Source organism: Poeciliopsis prolifica, unplaced genomic scaffold (assembly GCF_027474105.1).
Source record: "Poeciliopsis prolifica strain line A6 unplaced genomic scaffold, Auburn_PproV2 SCAFFOLD054, whole genome shotgun sequence".
Classification (NCBI taxonomy): Eukaryota; Metazoa; Chordata; class Actinopteri; order Cyprinodontiformes; family Poeciliidae; genus Poeciliopsis; species Poeciliopsis prolifica.
The window spans coordinates 3,446,246-3,465,703 of NW_026562429.1; the positions used below are offsets into that span (position 1 = coordinate 3,446,246).

Sequence of the window (19,458 nt, forward strand, 5' to 3'; positions counted from 1 at the left end):
ACTTAATGAGACATATTTCAACTCATCCGTCTCCTACATCTGTTTACCTTCTTTTTTTGCATGATAGACACTTTATGTGCATCATTCAACTTCAAGTTAGTTTTTTTTTTTTGCAGGCCCTCTGTTTCATTCATTCCCAGTGGACGAGAAACTAACTTGGCCACTCCATTTTCCAGTTTATGTGCTGTGCTTCCTTTGATCTTGCACAAAGCTCTCCTATAAAATTTGCAAGGTTGCAGTTTTAAAGAATGAGTGACTCTCAGAACTAGATGTAATATAAAGCGAAACTCCAGTTATAATTGAGAAATTCCTTTTCCTTAAAAGCAGAAAGATCTGATCCTGCATGAAATATTGCAACAGTCACATTAGAAACTAGGAACAACATGGCAGACCTACAGTCATGCAGGTCCAGTTTTAAAAAATCTGTTTATAAAATTGGTTATTTTGTTGATCAATACCTCTGTTTGTAAGTCTGTAATGTTTGTCTTGTATGCACTCTTGAATAAAAAAAAAGACAAACCCTAAGCGTCAAAAAGCTGCAGTGAAAACTGGTGCATGCCACACTTTTCAGATTTTAATTTGTACAAAAAATATATATACACATTTTTATTTGAATTTAAAATCAGTCTTAAATAAAAAAGATGCAAAAACTCAAATCTTATTAAGTATTTTAGGTCTAGTTTACAGTGAAAATATCTTAGCACACTTTAAATAAGACAAAACTGACTTACAAGCAACTTTTAAACAAGTTATAGGAACTTGTTTTAAGTGAATAATTTATTAATATTGGTTAAAAATATATTGGTTGTAAATTAAATAATCTACTGATGGAACAAGACCTTCTCCCCATATTACAAGTTAAATAAATAACAATAAAATTACTATTAAGTCAGTAATTCCTTAATGTTGATGAAAAATTATATACTTAAAACAAGCTCCTGTATCTTGCAGAAAAGTTATTTATAACTTAGTTTTGTCTTATTTAAGTGTATTACAATATTTGCACTAGAAACTAGACCAAAATATTCAGTTAGATTTTGTGTTTTTGCAGTGAATCCCAGCATTTTATAGAGGGATAAAGACAGGTCTTTATTACATTTGGTATCCAGATGAATCTCTCATTAAACAGCTTTAATTCATACTGCAGTTTCTATCAGCAGAGGTAAAAGTTAGACACAGTTGTGCATCCACAATCTGCTGTGAGCTGTCAGGGATGTCGGCGGGAACGAGGAGCAGAAAGAAATCGGTGCTGCGCTCGTGTTGTCGTTGGCGCCGTCTGAATTAATTACGGGAGGAAAACAGAGCCAGGTGCAGCGAGGAGTCTCTCAGTGTGCCTCTTGTTAGTGGTGGCAGGATGATGACGGATCCATGCAGGTGTAAAGAGGAGCGAAAACCTGACAGGAAGAGGAAAAACAGCTGTGATAAACTGACAAACTGGGTTTTTCTCTATTGTTACTCTATTGGGGTCTCTGTTGTTTCTGGTTTAAGGTAGGAGGAAAACTAAGAGCAAATTAAACTTGTTCCTGAAGCAACACAGATTATGGAGATTGAGAAACTCATGGTGTTAGGGTTAGCGATTAAACAAGTTATAGTGTTTCATCACAGATCTCTGAAGGTTTAAATCAGATTTAAACCTCTTGGTTCTGTTCTTCTGTAGTTTTGCTCATTCTTCTAATGTTGATTCATTTTGTATTTGTATTTGACCCAAACTGCAAAAACACTTAAATCTGGTGCCAATAGTGTCAAAATGTTTATAAACTCTGCAAAAACACAAAATCTTAAGGATTTGTGATTTAGCTTTTAGTGCAAATAGTGCAAAACTAAATTACAAGTTACTTTTAAAATAATTTCTTAATATTGATGGAAAAGTACTCTTTTCACTGGCAGATTAATTCACTTTTAACAAGACATTTTCCCCATGTTATAAGTGAAATAATTTTTTTAATGCAACTAGTACTTTTTAATATTATTAAGGATATTTTTTTCATAATACATATAAAGATCACAATTCTTCCCATCTTAGGTTACCTACTTGTGACGTCCTATAAGAACAACATCATTCACTTTATATTACCTACTGACTACTGGATTAGTTAAAATAATCTGAGACACTGTACCTTTAAAAAAAGATGGCAAACGATCAGGATTAAAATCTGAGAATTCATGCACTTTAAATTTGCTTTGCCATCGTAAATGGTGCATATTTGTGTGAAATGTCACATTTCTGCTGTCATCCTGCAGCTGACGAGGTGCTCAGTTACTTCCAGAGAAGATAATCCTGTGCTTACACAGCACACACCGGTCAGATACTCTCATATTGTCAGGGTTTTTCAGACTGACATAATCTGTTGAGTTTGTTAAAACCAGCAAAGTTAGAAATGTTCCAGAAGATCATGCAAATTTATGCAAAGTTTTAGTTTTGTTGGGAAAGGTTCTGCTGTAATTTAACGTTTCTATGTCCATCTCAGGTCCAGTAGGTTGACAAACACTCAGGTTCTCTGTATTTATTCCAACAAAAGAAAAAATGCAATAAATTACCCTTAGCATATCTACCAACAAGCAGCTAGCAGCAGTTAAAATTAAAGGTTGCTAAAATGAACAGCATCAATAATAACAGTTAAAAATGTTTTCAAAACAGACACAAATTTACTCATCAAACACTGAATTTGTCTAAAATATAATACACAGAGCTGCTCCTAATACATGCCAGCTACCGACGGCGACAGAAAAAAAGGAAAATAAATTCAAAGAATAAATAAACAAGTTTTGACAAACTGCAGATTTAATAAACAAAGTTTGACTCCAGAAAGACTCTTCTGAAGCATCGACAAATATTTGAGTCATGCGTGTCTTTTGCAACATTCTTTTAAAGTAATTTCATCATGAAAATGTTTATTTGTTCAATAAAAACACACAAATATAAAGCTTTTCTGTTGTAAACTTTATGCTTTTGCATCCTTCGAAGTTTGACACATACAGCAAAAATAACCAATTAATAACAATAACCTATTGTTATTGACCTCACTTTGTCCCTCATTCTTAACGTGAGACAGTTGTTTTATGCATCTATTAAAAACCAACTCTGTGTCCTGCAGGAAGTGGAAATATTTTTGAACTCGCTCGGCATTTCGCTGACTCAGCAGCTGTCACCTTGACTGAAGGGCCGCATGCTAACACTGACAGTGTTACTTAGTTCAGAAAATAATCGGTGAAAGGGTGACCTGTCAAAGACGGACATGATGGAAGAAACTTCTGCTTTAATAGGAAGAGATGTTGGACGAAAACCCGATTTTATTTTATAATTCCTCTCAAATGAGACCAGAGAAAATTGAGAATTGGATGCTTTTCTCATAATAAGACAAAAAATATATATGTTTTAATCTTCAGTGATTTACAGACATATAACTACTTTGATTAAAATGTTTTATGCTTATTTAGTTTGTAATCCTTTATTGTTTTATGGTAATTCATATTGTCAACATTGCCACAGTTTTATTAAAATATGAATAAATAATTACCAACTGTAAAAACAGTATTATAAGTATTATTATTTTTCTTATTCTTTTTATTAGTAGTAGTAGTTATGGTCATAAAATAAATATAGATTGCTGTTAGCAATGGCTATACATACAATATATATCTAATTCATACAATATATATCTAATTCATAATTTATTTTAATTTTGTTTCTGTTGTCTTGTTTATTTATTTGGGATATTTAGGTTTTTGCACTATTATGCCATTATATTACTTGAAAATTGTCTCTAAACAACAATAATGGAGTTTATAGCAATAATTTCAGGGATAAAGTTCCAGCAAAATTAATTAAGTTCACGGTTGAAACTAACAATCTGCAAAGAGTAAAATTGGTATGAATACTTCTGAAACATTTGCAAGAGAGAAAAACATGATTCTGAATATTTCAACTCATTCTTTGAGAAACTTTTCAAACTTTTAGGAACCAAAAGTTTTGGGTCATTTTCCTCTTGAATAAAAAAAAAAGTCATGCAGAAGCAAACGCAAAAAGCTTCCTGTTGATGCCCAATTTAACTTAGAAATTAAGCATTTATGCATAGAAAGATGGTGAGAAGTCAGCAGATATTTCTCTGAGGAAAGCTGGCAGCGTTATTGCTCAGTAATCCAAACTGCATCGGGTCAGCCTGACCCGTCTTCACTCTTTCTGCCCGTCTCGCCGTTTATTTTCATATTAAAGCGAAAGTGGCGTATTTATGAACATCAGGTCGTTCCTGAAAGCAGGATTCATGCTGGCAGAAGAGATTCTCATCTGGCAGATTTAAATGTCAGCCTCTGAAAATCCCTGGTGGAGCGAAAAAAGTCAGAATAGATCCAGTTTGGTTCTTCTCTCAGTGGATCAATACAACAATTGATCTGTCAGGCTGTTTGGACCTGGTTGCTTTCTGTATGTAAACAGAGAACTGATTCACAGCGTTTGTCTCAGAGAGAAAAGCAGATTATATTAACATCACCGTATTTCATGTCCTACATACAATAAGTATAGTAAAAAGTAAAAAATATATTTTTTAAATTGACTTTTTACACATTTTTGTTCTTTTATTTGGATCTCAACTGCTTAAAAAAAACTACACAGCTGTTTTAGTCAATAATTTTGTGTCTGGAAAACGAGCCGTTTCAAAAACCTTCCAGTTGCTAAGTCACATTCGCTGTCACCCAGAAACCCCAGGAATTCACCCAGCAACCCCAGGAATTAACCCAGCAACCCCAGGAATTCACCCAGCAACCCCAGGAATTCACCCAGAAACCCCAGGAATTCACCCAGAAACCCCAGGAATTCACCAGAAACCCCAGGAATTCACCCAGCAACCCCAGGAATTAACCCAGCAACCCCAGGAATTCACCCAGCAACCCCAGGAATTCACCCAGCAACCCCAGGAATTCACCCAGCAACCCAGGAATTCACCCAGAAACCCCAGGAATTCACCCAGAAACCCCAGGAATTCACCCAGCAACCCCAGGAATTCACCCAGAAACCCCAGGAATTCACCCAGCAACCCCAGGAATTAACCCAGCAACCCCAGGAATTCACCCAGCAACCCCAGGAATTCACCCAGAAACCCCAGGAATTCACCCAGAAACCCCAGGAATTCACCCAGCAACCCCAGGAATTCACCCAGAAACCCCAGGAATTCACCCAGAAACCCCAGGAATTCACCCAGCAACCCCAGGAATTCACCCAGAAACCCCAGGAATTCACCCAGCAACCCCAGGAATTCACCCAGCAACCCCAGGAATTCACCCAGAAACCCCAGGAATTCACCCAGCAACCCCAGGAATTCACCCAGAAACCCCAGGAATTCACCCAGCAACCCCAGGAATTCACCCAGCAACCCCAGGAATTCACCCAGCAACCCCAGGAATTCACCCAGCAACCCCAGGAATTCACCCAGAAACCCCAGGAATTCACCCAGCAACCCCAGGAATTCACCCAGCAACCCCAGGAATTCACCCAGCAACCCCAGGAATTCACCCAGCAACCCCAGGAATTCACCCAGCAACCCCAGGAATTCACCCAGCAACCCCAGGAATTCACCCAGCAACCCCAGGAATTAACCCAGCAACCCCAGGAATTCACCCAGAAACCCCAGGAATTCACCCAGCAACCCCAGGAATTCACCCAGAAACCCCAGGAATTCACCCAGCAACCCCAGGAATTCACCCAGCAACCCCAGGAATTCACCCAGCAACCCCAGGAATTCACCCAGCAACCCCAGGAATTCATCCACATTTTATCCGGTTTCTGGAGCAAATATCTTAATTTTGTTTTATTTCAAGTACAAGTAATGCTTCAGCAATAAATAAGAGTTTGTTTTAAGTAAGTAATTCCTTAAAAATATTAGTTTAACTGGCAGATTATTTCACTTATAATGTGAGAAAAATGTCATGTTATAACTGAGATAATCTGCAGTTCTTTTTCATAAACAAATAAGGAAATATTTACTTAAACAAACTCCTATATCTTGCTGAAAAGTTACCTGTAAGTTAGTTTTGTCTTATTTCAAGTGTAATAAAATATTTGTGCTAGTAATTAGATTTTTTGCTTTTGCAGTTTTGACACAATTAGCGCCAGATATATGGAGAAAAACAAATCTACTCCTATTTTTTTTAAATTCCCTTGAAATGTAAAATGTTGTTGAAAAATCATAATTGTTGTTTTTCATTATCTCATTCCTCTTGTTGATTGACATTCTGAATTATTTCAAATACCATGTCAGTAAAAATCTCCCAGTGACAGCAGGTTGGTTCGAGTTTGAGTCAACTTTAAATTTCATTTTTAAAATGAAAGATCACTACAATTTGACAGAAATGATGTTTTTTGATAGTTTATTTAATGAAAGTGCATTTTAAGGGTTGAGTCTTGTGTCCTGCAGGTGCGTAGAGTGAGCTCATTGGTGACGCGGCGCAGAGAGCAGCGCGTTCTGGTGATGGTCGTCATCATGGTGGTCTGCTACCTGGTCTGCTGGCTGCCGTACGGCGTCGCCGCTCTGCTCGCCACCTTCGGCCCCAGAGACCTTCTGACCCCGGCGGCCAGCATCACGCCGTCGCTGCTGGCCAAGCTTTCCACTGTGGTCAACCCTTTTATTTACATATTCATGAACAAACAGGTGAGACGCTCACTTTATCTGCAATATGGAGTCCAAACGATGAACATTTTTAAATTCAGAGAAATCAAGGGATACTTAAAACTGGAAAGATTCATTTCTTAAAATATTTGTTGTCTTTATTGCTTCAATAATATACAAAATAAAAGACAAGACCTTTGGTTGAAAATATAAACTGGGTTCCACGCAGTTGCTGTATTAATTTCCAAAAACTTTATAGGAGTTATTATCCTTTTTTTATGTTTGGCAACAAAATTTGAGCAATGTGAAACATAATCAATAAAAGCAGAAAAAGACTTTACCTTGTGGCTAAATAAAGAAAAAGTGAACAGATTTTATTTGTAAAAATATCAGATTAATCACAGATTCACTTCATTCTTGAACTGTGGACCAACAGCCAAACAACATCATCCAGAGGACTGTAAATAGTACTCATATGTATTGAGTAATTTTCAAAAATTTCAGTTTAGCTTAACCCCTGCATGTTTTCACACCTTCGCCGTCTATTTCATGTTTCTTCATGTGTCGTCTCAGCTCTTCAGCGTACGTTTATGATTTCTCCTAAATAGCTTTATCCAACGTTTTCATCCTAATTTTATTGCACTTGATTAACTGACATTTATATCAGAGCAGATAAACATGTTAATTAAGTGCATCAAATATCTTTTGGAAATATAAAATGAATTTCAACAATTAGATTTTAGAAAAAGACAAAAATAAGGACCTCAGAAGCATCTGTTCTCCGTCAAAGCGGGTCTAATTATGCGACACCCAATCCAGTAATTAAGTGTTTGTGTGATTTACACCCGCAGGAGGAGCGAGCAGAAGGCACGGTTTCTATCTCCCGGGTTTTTGTTTACACTTTAAGGCAGGACACACGTGAAGCGACACCCCGCCGCCTGCGCGGCTGCTCAGCGTTTCAAGGACGGAGAGCAGGGAGACGAGATAAAGACAGGAGAAATAATCTGCTTTCATTTCTAATTTAAAGCAGCACAAACATCAAGGTGTTTACTGCATGCAGGAATCAATAGATCTTCAGTCATTAGCTGATTGATGCAACAGGAATAGCGCTGATAGGACAACCTTTACCTGCCATGACTTTTATCTAAAAAATATTTTGCTTTTAAATTTCTCATTTTGGTTGACATGGTTTAAAAGCTTAGCATTAACATATGTTAAATGCATAAATACATCTTAGGATCAAGAAGAAGCATATTTTATTTGTTTTCATTTGTTTAAAGCCAGAAATGCCTTTAGTTATAAAATTATTTTTGTTTTTCTGGAGATTTTATGTGTTTTTAAACCACAAACCTCTCAATTCTCAATTTCTTCATTCAAGATTCTTGAATACTTTATTTCAATTAATCAATCAGGTGAAACCATAAAATGATCACATTTTAAGTAGCATTGTTAAAATGATCAATATACATCAAATACGTTGGTCAGTGTACCTTTCCATTCTGTGTAAATATTGTTTGAGTGATTTTTAAACAAGTTTCACAAAGATTTAGTTGTTTTTGTGTTTGTTTTTTTGACAATTTTGAATGGGTTTTGCTGTGGTTTTGTCCAGTTCTTGGATTGGGTATTTGTGCTTAATTGGAAGGGGATTAGATTACCAATCTGAGTAGTTTCAGATTATTTTTACGTTGGTTTCTGATGATGTTAGAACTTGTCGTTGTGTTGGTTAAAGACCAGGACGTTTTGCCCTTTAATTTGAAGTTTTTGACTGATTCTGAGTCAATAATTGATTCTGAATCCCTTTTCAGTGGTTTTGATACATTAAAAACATTTTCCTTTGGTTTTTAATCTTCAGAAGATTTAGATTGCATTTGGTTTCGATGTGGGGGTTTTTCTGATTTTGGACAACCGTTGAGAACATTATTGTAGTTAAGATATCTTTTAGGTTAATGTTTGGAATAAAACCAACAAATCAATATAAATTACTGTCTGGAATATTTTAGGATTAGATTTGTATAATTTCAGGCTTTTATACTGTATATACTGTTTTTACTGTAGATTTTATTACTGCTATTGAAGTTTTTGTTAAAAAATGTGACTAGATAAACAAAATGAATTAGAAGATGTCTTTTCTTTTGATGAAGAAAAGTTTAAATGAGTCAATTTTATGGAAATAAGTAAAACATGCAGTTTTTATATATTTGAATTGCCATCCTCCACTTTAACGTAGGGCAATTTTAAAGGTTCGCTGTTTAAAGACAGCAATATTTTTACTGACTAGGTTTCCTGTAAAATATATCAAATCCAACCTTTATTATTACTCAATAAAAAGTTTATATAGTTTTATTCAGAAATGTAATTCAGTAAAAGAGTTTTTTTTCTCTATTCCTCTCTGTGCAGCTGAAAATATTTTATTAATCTAATATTTCAATCTTAAATAATTAAATAAAGGCAATAAGTTAAATAATTTATTAGATTCTTTTTCTCAACATTTGTGTTTTCTTTAAAGGTGTAAACTCATTGATACTGCAAAAAAAATAAAAAATAAAGCTGAATTTTCTGCACCCTGCAGCTGTATTTATATTTAAACAGATTCCCAAAGCAATCTACAGTAAGTGTTTGTTTAGGTTTGCTGTTCAGAAATGCCTGTTGTTCAGCACCTGGACACTGTGTGTCCAGGTGCTGATGCAGCACAAATGCTTCCCATTGGTGAAAAGACCATTATGCAGGTGGCATGTGTCCTTCTTCATGCATCCTGCTGCAGAGAGAGGTGCTGGTGTCCTGCAGCTCCGGACATTTTTAGACGACGTTTGCACATTTCTCTTCAGGACTTTGTTGTCATATACTGTGATGTTACCAAACCAATTAGCGTGTTTTCTCCTGTGGAGTCACTGAAGTTGATTTTTTTTCTTTGTTAAGCATGCTATGCAAGGGCACCGATTTAGAGGAATGGATACAGGAATTACTCAGAGTACATGAGCTGGATTAGTTGTAATTACTCTCTAGGCAGGTATCAAATGTTTGTTTTCACTAAATTAAGTGACAAATTAGTGTTAAAGGGGACCTGATTTGGAAAATTTATGTTTTGCACATTTTTGTATTTTGCACATTTTGTATTTCCGTGCTCAAAAACACCCAGCCGTTTTCTGGCAAGAAGTTTATGTTCTTTATTGTTTGAAAAACGAGCTGTTTCAAAACCATATAGATTAAGTCATATTCTGCTGTTAACTAACAACCCAAGCTGAGTTCCAGCACATTTGCTCAGCTGGTTTTACCGCTGTGTTTTGTTGTTGACGTACCATCAGTAGTTTATTTTTATTCTCTTAAATCCAGTTTTGCAGATTTTGTATCATACTTTCTGGAAACATAGAGGTCAGATTTTGTCAGTTTCCAGGCTGGGGTTTTTGTGAAGCTCGACCCGCCTACTCAAATGAACTAATAGGAACAAATAATGACCTTGGGAGGAAATCATTTTAATCAAATTAATTTCTCGAGCCATTTTTATGGATCAGAAACTCAGCAGTCAGAATTTAGTAGCTTAATAAATTGAAAAAAATACCTATAAAAATAATCCATAGATGGAGGTAAAAGGAAAAAAAGCATCTTAAGACCAAAGACAAAAAAAAGCCCTTCAGATATCCAGAAGAACTCGATCAATACTGATCAATATGAGGAAAGACTGAAGATTTTTACACTAGTTTTAATGCTTTGATCTTTGTGAAAAAAACGTAACTTTTTTGGCACAATGTATGTGAAGCGCCTTAAGATTAAAACTCCTCTTTTCCTTTCCATACCACAAATATTATTTTAAGACAAATAAAACCTGAATTAAATGTAGTTTTAAAATTATGATTTAATTCATTTAAAAAACAGAAACCTGCCATCAAGCATTTGTGAAGATTGGAAATTAGTTTTTCACTTCACTGTGAATTAAATCTGTTCAGTCTTGTTTGCTGGATAATTTTATTTGGAGGGTTTTAAATTATGAACAGATTACAGGAAGTCATCAACACTGTAAAAACACAAACAATTACCACATATTTTTGGTCTAGTTTCTGGTGAAAATATTAAAATACATTTAAAATAAGACAAACTAACTTAAAAGTAACTTTTCAGCAAGACGTAGGAGCTTGTTACAAGTTGGTTTTGTCTTATTTAAAGTGTAATAAGATATTTTCAAAAGAAAGTGGAACAAAATTCTTGGAAAGACTTTGTGTTTTTGCAGTGTGGTGGTTGATTAGCTAATTTAAACAACTGTCAGAGTTAAAAAAAATAATAAAAAAAACCTAAACCAAATTCCACAGCACATCTACATGTAAGATTTTCAGTCAAGCTAGCATAAGTGACCTTCTTTCCTATATTCTGATTATTAAAACTTTTTCTTGACCTTGTTGTCTAGTTGTTGTTAATAAAGGTTGATAATTAGTAGCAAAGCACTGTGTCTCCTTTTGATATATATAATTTAAGATTTAGTGAGTTATGTTGGCAAATTTATAGCTAAAACCAATGATGGTCATTGTCGGCAGGCTGCAGGACATCACGCTGCAATGAATCTAAATTCATAGTTGTTTGCAAATATGAGAGGATTCTGCATTTGTCACGTTTTTTACAAGTTTGACCAACTTTACCTGTTATATAAAACAACTTAAGAGGTCAGAAATGTGATTTTTTTTCCCCCACCATAAAACAAAAAAACAGCTGAGTGAGTATATTTTAGGATATTTTTTCTACATTAGCAGCAGGGTGAAGAAGGGAAAAGTCCCAGAAGTGAGAGTGTAAAGTCATGATGGAGCGATTAAAGACGGGATGGACCGGGGAATTTGGGACTGACGACAAAACGAGAGTGCAGTAAAAACTGCAAGATGAATGGAGAACATTAAGATAAAGAACAAGCAGGCAATGCAAAGGTGACCATGGAGATGTAGAGTTTCATTTAATCTTCTAAAGGTAACACCGCTTTGATTTTGATTAGCGTGTGATGTGGCGCACTTTGGCGATGACCTTTTCGCTCCCCGGCCTTCGTCGCTCGTTCCTTTTATCTGCGCCTGTCGCCCAGACATTCAACTTGTCACTTTCCAGCCTGAGAGACATTTCGTTTTGTTTGATGGCTGACTTGTTGTGACGGCGGGGGGAAATTCTCACCGCTAACCGGAACCTGCGGAGCTGCAGACGAGGCTTTGCTGTGTGGCGCTTTCAGTCTTCAGTTCCTCCCAGCCCATGACGATAAACGCAAACGAGTTGAGGCGAGTTGAAGACTTCAAGCGCTGTGCAGATTCACTACCCGGACCAGCGACGCCGTTACACCTCTCAGGTGCAACTTTTTCTATAAAAATCATGAAAAAAACACCTTAAAAATACATTATTTCTATAAAACTTGCTCACTTTGAGGAAAGTTACAATGAAGGAGCTAAATATTCAGTTTTGAGGGCTTTGCACAGCATGAATATAAAAACAGTTTCTGCTGTTTTTACATCTTCTTCTCTGATTCATCTGAGCACACTGCAAAAACACAAAATTTTACCGAGTAATTTTGGTCTTGTTTCCATTTCAAATATCTTAGTTGATATTTGAAATGGAAACAAAACTAACTTACAAGTAACTTTTGATCCAGATATGAGTTGTTTTAAGAGAATAATTCCTTAATACCGATGAAAAAGTACTGTAATGTGGAAAAATGTTTTAAGTGAAATAATCTGGCAGTAGAACCAGTTCTGTTTTATCAAAGTTAAGGAGTTATTAACTCTTATATTTTATGGAAAAGTTACTAGTAATTTAGTTTTGTCTTTTTTGAAGTGTACTAAGATATTTGCACTTAGAAACCAGACTTAAGAAAGACACTCAAATACTTTTTGGCAACAAGTTGATGTTTTTTAGTGTCTGGAAAATGATCCCTTTCAAAAAGAACTCCGTTATCTACAACCCAAGCAGAGTTGCACTGTGGCCAGCAGAAGTTTATTTGGATTAAAGGCGACAAAACGCCTCAAAAGAGTCATAACTGAGCAGACTAAAATCTCATAATCTTAAGAATAATTTTGTGTGAGAAAAGTCATGAACTTGTTTTGACCTCTGCTAACTTGTTTAAGGAAAAGGTCACGACTTACAAGTCCTGAGAAATGTGTAACATCTGACTGGAATAAATGTATTAAAAGTTCCCCTTTCGAAATCTCCTGGCCAATCAGAAAGTAGAACATCTAAATTTAGATTGTAGTTTTATCTTTTTTAATAATCCCGCTGTGTGGGATGCGGTATGGAGCAGCCATTATCTCTGTGACCGCAGATAAACTGCAGCGTTTCACTGCTTCGTTTCTGCGCCGTATTATAAAAGCCATTGTGGTTCCCTATGAATAAATTTGTCTCGTTTAAATCTTCCAAAGCGTTTCCTTTTCTTCGACACATTGTGTTCACTTCAGTCTGGGATCGCGTTGCAACTTCTCCATTTCGTTGTCAGTGTAGGAACGGAGAAATAAGATTCAGAAAGACTTTCTATATTTTCAAAGTGGTGTTTTTTTTTGCTTTCTCATGCTTTAAATCACGTTTGCTATCTATCAGTTGTTTGACACAAAGCTATTTTTTTGCAGAACGTGGACACAAGTTCTTTAATTATAGTTTTTCTGAAATTGTATGTAATAAATACCTATTAATAGCTTATTAATGACTTATAACTGTTTCTATGAAGTCACCGCAGAAATGCACTGCAAAACCACAAAATTTTACCAAGTAATTTTGCTCTAGTTTGAAGTGCAAATCTTCAAATAAGATAAAACTAATTTAAAGTTATTTCCTTAATATTGATGGAAAGCCCTTGTTCCATTGGCAGGTAAATTAACTTATAACATGGGAACAAGATTTTGTTTTAAGTTAAATAATCTGCCAATGCAAATAGGATTTTTTCTTAAATATTAAGGAATTATTTACTTAAAACCAGCCTCTATATCTTGCCAAAAGTTACTTTTAGTTTAGTTTTGTCTTATTTTAAGTGTACCGGGCCAAAAATCCTTGGTAAGATTTTGTGTTTTTGCAGTGTATGGAGTCTGTTTTATGTTTTGCTGCTGAAATAAATGAGGTTAGCTGGTAACTCTGAGTGTTAAATAGATTTATTTTTACTCCGCCTCCAGCCGCGCCACCGGCCCCTTAACACCCGATCGCAGCTGCTGCTCGCCGCCTCATGGTGGGAACCACACATGCAGAGGCCATCTGTTCGTCCTCTGGCGTCCTCGCAATTTAGTCTTCCGTCGTCGCCTGATTATCACAGTCTCCTCTGAACAGACGGTCCTGAGTCGGGTCTGCTGCTGGAATGGGCGAAGCACTGATGGCGACTCCCAAGCTGCTTTTAATTAACTGCTTGGCAACAGCTGGAAACGTCGAGGCTTCGAGTTTTTTTATTCTCTCTTCGTCAGTTTGAGTCAGGAATGACGAAGGACGTCACAAGTCCCAATTTGTCCAAGAGAAGAGCATCCATGTTGTACTCTGCAAAATGACAAAATCTTACCAAGTAATTTGGTTTACTCTGGAGAAAATATCGTAGTACACTTGAAATAACACAAACTGACTTAAAAGTAACTTTTCAGCAAAATATAAAGGCTTGTTTTAAGTAAATAATCCTATAATATTTATGAAAAAGTTCTTGTAACATTGGCAGATTATTTAACTTACAAGAAATCTGGAACAAGAACATTCACAATATTACAATATTACAATTTGCTTTTAAGTTAGTTTGTCTTATTTCAAGACTGCTAAGATATTTGCACCAAAATTACTTGGGAAGATTTTGTGTTTTTGAAGTGTATCCAATGGATTTTGAGCAAATAAAAGCCATAACAGAGATTGAATGTAGAAATTTGGGGCATTTGAAGTAAATTTGACAGAAAATGTTGGCAGGAAGGGCTGCATTTAGTTCACTATAATAAATCACTATAATAAACCAGTAGCAAACGGGTTGAGAAACCAGTGAAACCAGTCAGCAAACTGGTTGAGAAACCAGTAGCAAACTGGTTGAGAAACCAGTCAACAAACGTAACATTTTGTCATCATTAGAATCATTAGACATCAGATATGTTGGTCCATATTCCATTCATTATGGTTTTCAGCCTCGGTTTGATGGTGTTTCGGCAGTTTGTTCCAGATTTGTGGTGCATAGAAGCTGAACGGTTCTTCTCCTCGTTTGGTTCTGGTTCTGGCAGAAGACCTGAGAGGTCTGGAAGGTGCTATGAAAACAGCAGATCTTCAGTGTGTCGTGGTGGTAAGCCATTCAGTGATTTATAAACTGACAGCAGTATTTTAAAGTCTGATTTCTGAGCTGCAGGGAGCCAGTTGAAGGACCTTAGTTACATGCTCTGACTTCCTGGTTTTAGTCAGAACGCCAGCTTAGCGTTTTGGATCAGCTGCAGCTGGAGATTTGAATATTTTAGGTAGACCTCGTGCAGTAACAAATACAACTAACGATAAATGCATGGATGAGTTTCTATAAATCTTGTTGGGTCATTTGACATGGAAATGTTCGTCAGGTGACAGAAGGCTGACTTTGTAACCGTCTTTATGTGGCTCTGAAAGTTCAGGTCAGATTCTGGGCCTGATCTCTGGTCTGATCTCTGGTTTCCATCTGTAATAAGCTGTGCATTCCTAATTAGATCCAAAGATAATAAAGACGACTGCATCACATAGTGAATGTTCAGTGATTTGAAAACTGTAGCGTTTTAGATCAGCTGCAGCTGCTGTGAAGACTCACTTGCAGTAATCAATTAATCTAAAGGTAAACGAATGAGTTTTCTGGATCTTGCAGGTAAATTAGTCTTATAAGACTAACTCAAGTGATAAAAGCCTGACTTTGTGACCGTCTTTATGTGTCTCTGAAAGTTCAGGTCAAGATATTTTGCTGGTTTTTCCCTCACAGATTTGACTGAGTCTATAATTTTGTCCCCCGTTGCTTCTGTCTTATTTTCTGTTCCTCATTTCAGCACAAGAGTCTTTTTATTTCCTGTGGGGCGTTTTTTTTTTCTCCCCTCCTCCCGTCATTTTGCAGTAGATTAATATTTTGGGACTCTAATAGACTTAATATTGAGCGCTAACTGTGAAAGCGGTATAATTTCACGATGTCCTCGGGGAAACAGAAATTAATTGGCTCATTTCTGACGCTCCGTCTGTCTTAAGTATTTTGGTTAAGAACCTCGGCAAACTGCTCCCACAAATAGGTGGATTTTATTTTTTTAATTTCTTACAGCTGAAGGATGAGAACATGCTGGGTGGATTTGGGTTTTGTTTTGTTTCAGCTGCAGGCCCATGGGGAAATGTAGTAGACTTTCAGTATACGTGTGGAACTGAAGAGTATACTAAGTACACTACGTTTATCCAGGGACGCCTGCTGGACGACAAATACGATAAAAAAAAAAACAGAAAAATGATTCAATTTGACTCAAATATTTTAACATCCTGACTGGTAGATTTTAAAGTGTATGGAATAGTTGGTTACTTGATTTAGACTGTATCTATTTTGCAACATTTTGCTTTATGAATCTTAAATTCAGTTACATCTGGGGTCCTGCAGGGCTCCGTTATTGGGACACTTTCATTCTACTCCGATAGATTGGAACAGTTACTTCCAGTTTAATACAACAAATACAGAAGGTAATATTAATAAACCTAAGATTATTATGTTTTATTTTGGTTATATTGTTGACTTTTTCCTTCTATTGTTTTTTTTTTATTTGGGTTTTTTGTGTCTCATTTTATAATTTCTCCAGAATAAGTTTATATATTATAAGATTAAGTTTATAAAACTGTTTTTTGGACATGATTTTATATAATCTGAGTTCCAGTGTCCTTCTGAAATATTTCTCATGTTTTTTTTCTACATATTTGCTTTCCTCTTCTTCTGCCCACCTTTTTTCTTTTCTTTACCTTCTTTCCTGATGTTTCTCTCTTTTCATTGTTTTTTTTCCTCCTGGCTTTCCATCCATTTTCTTTCTACCTTTTCCTTTATAATTAAATTTATTAATTTCTTTACTCCTAATTTATTCTTCTATTCTTAATTTTCGCTTTCTTTTTCTCTCTTTTCCTCCTTTAGGCATCTTTGCCTTTCATCAACTTTTCTTCTCTTCTGTTTTTCTTATTCCTCCAGTTTATTTATTCTCTTTGAATTCTTCCTCTTTCTAATCTATTGTTCTTCTTTTCTGACTTTTCTTCTGAACTCTCATGTTTTTCTTTCACCTCCAGAGAATTTAAAATGTCTACAGGCCATTTGAAAGGACAGGGTTTTTTTTTTTTGTGATTTACAGAATAACAAATAACTGAATCTCCTTTGATCTGATAGTCATCCTGCGCAACTGTAAAAACAAATCTGTTAGAAAAACATAAAAAACTGCAGTAACTCACAAAATTTCAGAATTGTAAAGTTTTTCTCTTTATATATTTTTTTCAGGGTCTTGCCTGTTTTAATTTCTGACTTCTTTTTTTTCTCAGAATTTTAACCTTTCTGATATCAGAGTTCTGAGATTAGATTTCTGAGAATTTGGTAGAATTTCAATTTTCTCAGAATTTTGTAATTTCAGAATTCTAACTTTTTTCTGAATATTTTTTTTCTGAATTTTGACTTTTCTAATTTCAGATTTCTGACTTTTTGTTCTTGAAATTTTAATTTTTTTCTCAAAATTTGGACTTTTATTTCATATTTGTTTTCCAAAATTTTGACATTTTTAACTTAAGAATTATGACTTTTTTCTCAAAATTTTGCTTTTCTAGTCTCTGAATTGAGATTTTTTTCTCATATTTTTGCAGAGAAACCAGCTCCTTCTTATATTTTGACTGAAACAGTGGGACAAGATTTGTTTAAGTTAAATTAATAAAATAATTCTCCTCTGTTAGTCAGTTATTCGTTTTTTATAGCTGCTGCTTGTGTTTGTGTGCAGTTTCACAGATGTTTCCGGGCCTTTTTTTCCTGCTCCGCTCCAGAACCGGGCTCCACCTTAAAGACATTTTCTCGGCCGACCAAGACGTTCCGCTCCGCGCGGCCGGAGAGGAACCACCAGGTGACGGCGGCCGCCCCGTCCACGGCGCCGCCGACGCCCATCAGCGGCTGCTCTGCTGCAGAACCTCCGTCTGCTGCCCGACCCAAACCCAAAGTGATTCTGGTGGCTCACTACAGGGAATAAAGAGACGCAGAACAAAGGGAGCAGGTCTCCGAAAAGACAAAGCATCTTTTTTAGCAGAGAACCGAACATGCAGAACATGAAACCGGGCCGTTTAATCCCGGTGGATCCGAGAACAAACGCTCTGTGAAGCTTTGTGTACAAAGCCCACTGAAGATGTGAGATTAGGGCTACACGCAGTGCTTTGTGTTGACATTACACACCTTTCGCTTCTGGAATTACAGACCGGATCCCATTCAGAAGAATAACACAAACATTCTTCCTGGATTTCTTATCTAAATGTCTCTGTGTTGGTTTGTTTTGGCAGCGGTTTGTTGTTTCAGTTCACCTTGTAGAAATGTTGCAGTTAAATTAACTGAGGATAACTTGTTTTTATTGTCCTCAGATATTTGGGCTTTGAAATGTTGTTGCCTAGATTTACAGAATCTGCTTGTGAAATCATTCAGTAACCCAATAATTAGCCTTCATAAGGACTTTATTTAGTTTTCACATTTTGTCAGATGTTTTATATAGATTTCATGTTTCTAACCGACACAAAGAGGTTTAAGGTTTAAAGTTTTGAAGAAATAAAAACCCAAAATGTTCGTTTTTCTTCAGTCACCTCTCCTCTGACTGCTACGGAAGGCAATTAGGGCCATTGAAAAAGGTACAAAAAATAAATCCAAACATTTTTCTTTTAATTTTTACTCTTCAAACTTGAGATTTTTTAGACTTTATTTTTTGAATGTTCACTTTATTTTGTCTCAGAATTATTTCTTTCTCAGTTTTGAGTTCTCCAAAATAGTTTTTCTTAGATTTTTTTTTTCCACACAGAATTTTGGCTTTTTTTCCCCTCATAACACTGTTTACTATAAAAATGTTTATGTTTTTTCAGATTTCTAACATTTCCTCAAATTTTTTTCTATTAGAATTTTGACTTTTTTCTGATAGTTTAGATTTTTGCTATGAATCAAAATAATTGAGTTCTCAAATTTTTGATGTTTTTTTTCCCCAGAAACTTTTTTTTCCCAACCTGGTTTTTTCACATTTTTTTCTTAGAATTAAAATTTTCCTCAGAATTTAAATTTCTCTCAGAATTTTACTTTTTGACTTAATTTTTTTTTTTTACTTTTCAATCTCAGGTCTTTGAAAGTTTTAATCGCAAAATTCCAACTTTCAGAAAAGTCTAATTTTTTCACTGGCCCTAATACTTTTCCATAGATGATGTTATCAAATGCAATTTAATCTATATTGTGTTGTATGGGTTGGAAAGAACATGCAAATAATCATATTTTGCTTTTATCTATGTTTTACACAATGTCCCAACTCCAGTGCAGATCTGAAATTTCTACCGTAATCTTATTTATCACCAAGTGGTTGTGCTTCAAGAAGCAAATTTATGAAAGGAGGAAATTATTGCTTTCTTTCTGTTCTACTAATTGACCTGGCATTTTATTGTTTAACCTAAAATGAACTTGATATTAAGTTGCACAGGGAGTCGTTCTGGGAAACCAGCCAAATTACACACAAAATAAATAGCTGTATAAACAGAGTATTTTTATAATTTATAGTATCATAAACATGATGCAGCATTAGTCTCTTTCACAGTTTCAGTCTTTTTCAGCCTCATTTTCTGTTTTTATTGCCATAGTCTCCAGAGCGTTGAAGATTATTCCCGACCAGCTTTATAAAAACAGAACCTTTTCTCTTATTCTGAAAAATGCTGATTTTTCTCTTCTTGA

General features: G+C 35.5%; 1 protein-coding gene across 1 annotated transcript in view; it reads left to right on the top strand.

The window, feature by feature from the left end:
• The window catches only part of tmtopsb (teleost multiple tissue opsin b), a 38,739-nt gene extending 20,125 nt beyond the window's left edge, over window positions 1-18,614 (top strand). Inside the window, exons 3-4 of the mRNA XM_055059432.1 lie at window positions 6,408-6,641; window positions 17,498-18,614. Coding sequence (XP_054915407.1) covers window positions 6,408-6,641; window positions 17,498-17,740 — 477 coding nt within the window. The 3' untranslated portion in view covers window positions 17,741-18,614. The remainder of the gene's footprint in view (window positions 1-6,407; window positions 6,642-17,497) is intronic.
• The last annotated feature ends 844 nt before the right edge of the window (window positions 18,615-19,458 follow it).